Source organism: Hippocampus bargibanti, linkage group LG01 (genome assembly GCF_051943395.1).
Source record: "Hippocampus bargibanti isolate YZ-2025 linkage group LG01, ASM5194339v1, whole genome shotgun sequence".
NCBI lineage: Eukaryota > Metazoa > Chordata > Actinopteri > Syngnathiformes > Syngnathidae > Hippocampus > Hippocampus bargibanti.
In genome coordinates, this window is record NC_142734.1 from 10,874,895 (window position 1) to 10,880,442 (window position 5,548).

Sequence of the window (5,548 nt, forward strand, 5' to 3'; positions counted from 1 at the left end):
CCATCGTAAGATGTGCATCCCCCCCCCCCCCCCCCCCAAAAAAAAAAAGTGACACGTTCAGGGCAAGCCTGTTGCTATCTTTGTTGCCAGATTCCAACATTCGGACCCCTGGTGTGATTGGGGACCCCTCAGATTCAAATAAACCCTTTTTATTCATATAGTGTGAATTTCGATATTGTGCTCCACTTAAACGTTGTTGAGATCTGCAGCGTGTTCGCAATGTATTTGGGAGAATGAAGACTCGAAATAGTCTTTCTTATTCGGCTCGAACTGGTGGAATGTTTGTTTGCCGGAGTACAGAGAGCAGCCGCTTCTCATTAGCATTGAACAAGAACCTTTCGCGGCGTCAAGGGACCGGATGTAGCGCTTTGGTTGGGTTGCCAGATCCGCTCAACAAAATCCAGCATTATGCCTCATGTATATATTTTGCAAATTTCCCCATTGTGGCTTTCTAAAGGCTTTCTGATTTTTTCTGATATATTTTACTTCTTAAAGAATGTATTCCGCCTTACACAAAATGAGGATACAAAATAATCAGTTTCTTAACAAACGTACTCACGGAACTCAGTTTAAACTTTTTCTTTCTCTATGCGCCATTGTTCCCTTTATTCATGTGTGCATGTCCGTCTCTCGCCGTTGATGAGTGACCGATTAGCACCGTGAAATGGCCAATTAGATTAGGGATTTGCAACAGCCATTCATCCCCACCGGGCACCTGCAGTGAAGAGTGCTGCTGGTGGCGCCCGGACACGTTAGGGTGTGTCTTTGGGTGGAGACCAGCCCACTCACTCGGCCTCTCCCCCTTGCTGGTCACTATTTGAAGAGATGACTAACGAACGATGCACTGATTCCGGTGCACGTTTTTTTTTTAATCCCGGGTGGATGTACGAGGCCTTTCTAACTGAACAAACTTCTTCCTGCACCTGAGCGTGCTCCGTGGGAATCATACCTTGGTTTCTGAAGACAACATGCCTCGGTCATTTCTTGTCAAGAAGTATTTTTCCGGCAAGAAACCAAACTACAGGGAAAGCCTGTTGGACAGCCAAACCGGTATGTTTCACTTGTGCAAGCTTTCCTATTATGTTAACGATACCCTGAAGACCCTGTATAACCACAACTTGCATTTTATGTTGGAAAAACGTCCGTTAGGCAATACTATTAGTGTAGCCAGGATTTTTTACTTCGATCTTGAAGTTGGGGTTCAGTAAATTTGTAATATTTAGTGGAATGCACAAATATGTTATTGTCCTGCTGCCTTGAATTTTTTAATTCACCCAACGTTTTTGCAACACGTGGAAAAGACTGCTAAGAATGATTGATGTTTGATTTAATACCATATCGGTACTTACAAAAGCACTATGTGTGATATATGAATGTATTTCTGAAACCCAACGTGACTTATTTTCAACAGCTTTTGTCCCGGAAAGCTTCCCACGGGCTGCCCTTCCGACTCAGAACTGCAACTCTGCCTTCACCTGCTACCCCGTGGTTCCATCCACACCATTACCTGCTCCCCTTTCCCCGATTGCCCCGGTATCCCTCTCCCCGTCACCCCTCGGGCCTCTTGATCTCACTAGCTCTCCGTTCAGCAGCAGCGGCGAGGAGGAGGAAGACAATGGTCGTTCTTCGGACCCCCCGAGCCCGGATGTCCTCAAAGCCATCTACCACTGCATGTATTGCAGCAAGAGCTACTCCAGCCTCTCGGCTCTGTCCCACCATCAGGCGTCCCACCTGCCTGTCCTGTCGCAGCCCGCTGAGGCATCTGCGTCCAGGCCGGCCTTCCATTGCAAACACTGCCCCAAGGAGTACACCAGCCTGGGGGCCCTCAAGATGCACATCCGCTCCCACACGTTGCCGTGCGTGTGCACTACCTGTGGCAAAGCCTTCTCCAGACCGTGGCTGCTGAGGGGACACATCCGCACCCATACAGGTTGGCTTACAATTCAGTTATTTTTCAATTTATTTGTTGCATGTATTAGGGAGTTTGCAGGGTCGGTATTTTAGCAACAAAAAAAATAAATAAATAAATAAATGCCAATAAATGTCGGAGACTATTAACATGAAAAATGACTATAAGTCTGCTTTTGTGGAAGTAGGAATCTGAGGAATATACAGTACAGTATACTGTTGAGAAACAGACATTCTGACAATTTGAACTATTCAAAGTTAAATTCTACACAAATTATTTTCAAAGTGTGGAAACAGTGCCACAAATGTTCAAGTTGTAATAGTGGAATTAAATAGATTTTCGTCTAAAAATACCTTGTCTAAATTTTAATGAAGACATATGTCAGACAGTATCTCTTCCTTTTTGTCCTCGTGGTGGTACCTGGAGTGTCACGTGTTTTATCGGTGGTATGTGGTGTTAAAAGTACCATTTTATTCACCAGTGAATCGCTTCTTCAAATAATCTGACCTGATTCACTAATCATTGTTGCAACACTAATTTCAAGGCATTCTCTTTCCTTCAGGTGAGCGCCCGTTCGCTTGTCAACACTGTACCCGGGCTTTCGCCGACCGCTCCAACCTGCGGGCTCACCTGCAGACACACTCGGAAGTCAAGAAGTACCAGTGTGGCTCCTGCACGCGCACATTCAGCCGCATGTCTCTACTGCACAAGCACAACGCCTCAGGATGCGGCAACCCTACCTCTTAGATGGAACCACGTTCCCTCTTTCCACCTGGAGGACACTTCTACGACTACTTGAATGCATTTTGGGTTTCAGAACTGACAGTTCAAATGAACAGGGGCCTCTTGGCAGTGTGAGCATGTAGGACATGAGAGCAGCTGGACATGCGGTTAAATCCTAGGAAACTCCCATTGGTGCCGGCCGGTCCGGAACTGGCCATGCTACAGCTGCTTGGGTGTAGTTTTGGTGCGTATGTGTGGATGCCATTCCTTAATATGCCGACAAAGTGCGTGTGTGTGTGTGTGTGTGTGTATGTGTGCGCGCGCGTGTGCGTGCGTGTTGCGACAGCTGCCGTTTTCTTGACCAAAGGACCCCGTTTGCTTCACCAAAATGTCTCTGGTGTCTTAATGGCGCCAATGTTTTTTACTTTTTTGACATTGTCATTTTATTCATCATTTTTTTTCATGAATAAAATAAAAAGTTTGTTGTACAAAAATATGCCTCCTGTCATCGGGCCTTTTTGAATATGCTTTTATTATTGTATTCATCAACATTTCACCAGGCGCTGTATTGACTTGCAACCCTAAATGAGTTCATCAGGACAGGCGCTAAATGGGAAGATGGAGCTGTGTGCCTTAGTGGGAGCTGGATAGTGGATTTGTGGGATGGTGAGTGATTTGAGGAGCACCTGCATACACCTGCCATGCTGTCAGCATGCACTTAGATGAACATATGGAAAATGCATACAGGAGGGGAGCCGTTGAATGAAAGAAAAACTGGTTTTATTCTTTCTTTTTATTTGTCAATCAAAAATGAAAGATTGACCATTTTTTATGGAATAAAATATGTAAAACAGAAACGTAAGGGTTCTATTCGTATACTACGAGTGCCTTTGATTTTATTTTTATTTTTTGCTGATGATGAAGATGGAGGGTTCGCTGCTGTGGGAGTGGACACAGTTGATTTCAATCCTGACCATTCAATGTGGCTTAATTAACTCACAGAATATTGAGTTTTAGGACTGTATAAACACTCAATGCAACTTAAGAAACCTTAGACTCTTCCATCAGAAAAAAAGGTAATTCCTAAATTATGGTTCTGGAGTCATCGGAGCTTGAAATGGGAGCGGTTGTAAAATGCCAAATGCTGCCGCCTCGTGAGAGGGAAACACATTGCCAGAGGTCTGACCAGCGCTTTACCGGCACCCAAGCAAGACAAAATAAACAAATTCAGGAATGGCACTCCACGTCGTGCTTTTCAATTACCAAATAAAATAGGAAATGGCACAGAATGAGTTAATTACGGAACTCAACGTTGCACCTGAGAGCCCACGTGACCCGAAAATTTGGTTACAATTAAGCCGGTACGTGGTGCTGTCAAACTCATCTGAACACTGTTTACCATGAGCAGCTCGCAAGTAAAGACGTCTGCGACTTGTAAACACATAGTTAATAAATTCCCATCGTGAATCATCTAAATGTGTTTAAATGCCAAACTGTAAATATCATTGACCACATTTGTTGATAGAAATAAAAAAAACCACAAATTTCTTTGACATCACATCATATCAAAATTCCAGATGTGTGTATGCGAGTTCACATGTCTGTACATAAAATGTAGATAGGATTGAACAAACTCCTGTTTTTTTTATCTTTCACGGACATTAGTCGTTCAAAAGATTGAAAACCTATATTATCTCAGATGGAGTTATCTGTCTTGTCTCTCTGTCACTCTACCCATCTATCTATCCATCCATGTGAGGTGTTCAGGCAGATGTTGAAAACAGGCAGCCCTTGTTTCACATGTACTACAATCCCTTCAACCATTCATTACTCTATGTATGCATGTATCTTTCCATCTCAGCAACATGGTGCCCATGTCGTTAGCATGTCTGCCTCACGATTTTTTTGCGGCCATCTGCTCCACAAACTCTTGTTACCTCAGAGGAACTTTGAGAGGAAGCAAATGCTGAGTGCTTTCAGCTGAGGGTGAACATGTAGGGGTGCACATATGGCAGCAATGTGTCTGCGATCCCCTGCTGCCCTCCTGACCCACACCCACTGACGCCAGCATGTCTTGGTGAAGTAACAATATGTGTGTTTCCTGCAATAGCTCCTGGTGTTGAGAGGTAGATGCGCACGTGTGTGTGTGTGTGGGGGGGGGGGGGGGGGTGATTCAGTCAGCAGCATCTCAAATTGCATGACCGAGCTTGGCCAATATAAACAACTCCAGAAAGAGTAGACACGTGCTTAGTAGACACGATGGCTTGTGAGCTTGACCAGCGAAGAAAACATTGATCAATCTGGATTTGTTTTTCCTGCATTACCTCAGTGCACTCTCAACATAAAGACCAGAATTTTGAAATACAACTCTCCATACTTTGTGGCAGAGGCAGTCCATCATGTTGTTGCTTTGAGGCAATGAGGTCACCGCCGCGTGGGTGTGGGTCCCATGTTTGGACTATCATGTTGTCTGCCTCAAAGTATTCTAGTGTTGGCAACATCACACATGCAGCCCCCTGACGAATGTGACATTCCTGAGCCATTAGTGACAGACATACAATACTGCTGTGTCACAGAGAGAATGCAGCTCCATCTGCTGTTGTCCAAGTAATAATGTGATTTTATCCACAAAGAGGAAATCATAAAATGGTGTCCATCGATTTAAAAATTCACAATGAAGGAATGCAATATCAGCATCCCTGCCTAATAATACAGGTCAATATTATAAATGTATTATGTACTGTATTTTCTGGTGCATAAGGTGCATCGGAGTATAAGGTGCACCCCGGTGAATGGCGTTTTTTTAAAATACGTTTTCCATATATAAGGCGCACCGAACGAAAAGGCGCACCTTCAATGACTGAAAAAAAAATCAAAATACCTGTATAATATATAAATATATAAACGTTTTCTAAA

At 44.0% G+C, this 5,548-nt stretch overlaps 1 protein-coding gene across 1 annotated transcript; it reads left to right on the plus strand.

The window, feature by feature from the left end:
• The first annotated feature begins 849 nt into the window (after positions 1–849).
• On the plus strand, positions 850–2,658 carry LOC148903061 (uncharacterized). Its single transcript, XM_088995674.1, has 3 exons — positions 850–1,050; positions 1,412–1,930; positions 2,472–2,658. Exons 1-3 carry the CDS (start codon positions 969–971, stop codon positions 2,654–2,656), a joined length of 786 nt encoding a protein of 261 aa, XP_088851800.1. The 5' UTR covers positions 850–968; the 3' UTR covers positions 2,657–2,658.
• Positions 2,659–5,548: the final 2,890 nt, after the last annotated feature.

Excerpts from the sequence above, each read along its gene's own strand:
- LOC148903061 (XM_088995674.1), top strand. The coding sequence starts at position 969 with ATGCCTCGGTCATTTCTTGTCAAGAAGTATTTTTCCGGCAAGAAACCA. Across the intron at positions 1,051-1,411 it reads CCTGTTGGACAGCCAAACCG|CTTTTGTCCCGGAAAGCTTC; the intron begins GTATGTTTCACT and ends TATTTTCAACAG. Across the intron at positions 1,931-2,471 it reads ACACATCCGCACCCATACAG|GTGAGCGCCCGTTCGCTTGT; the intron begins GTTGGCTTACAA and ends TCTTTCCTTCAG.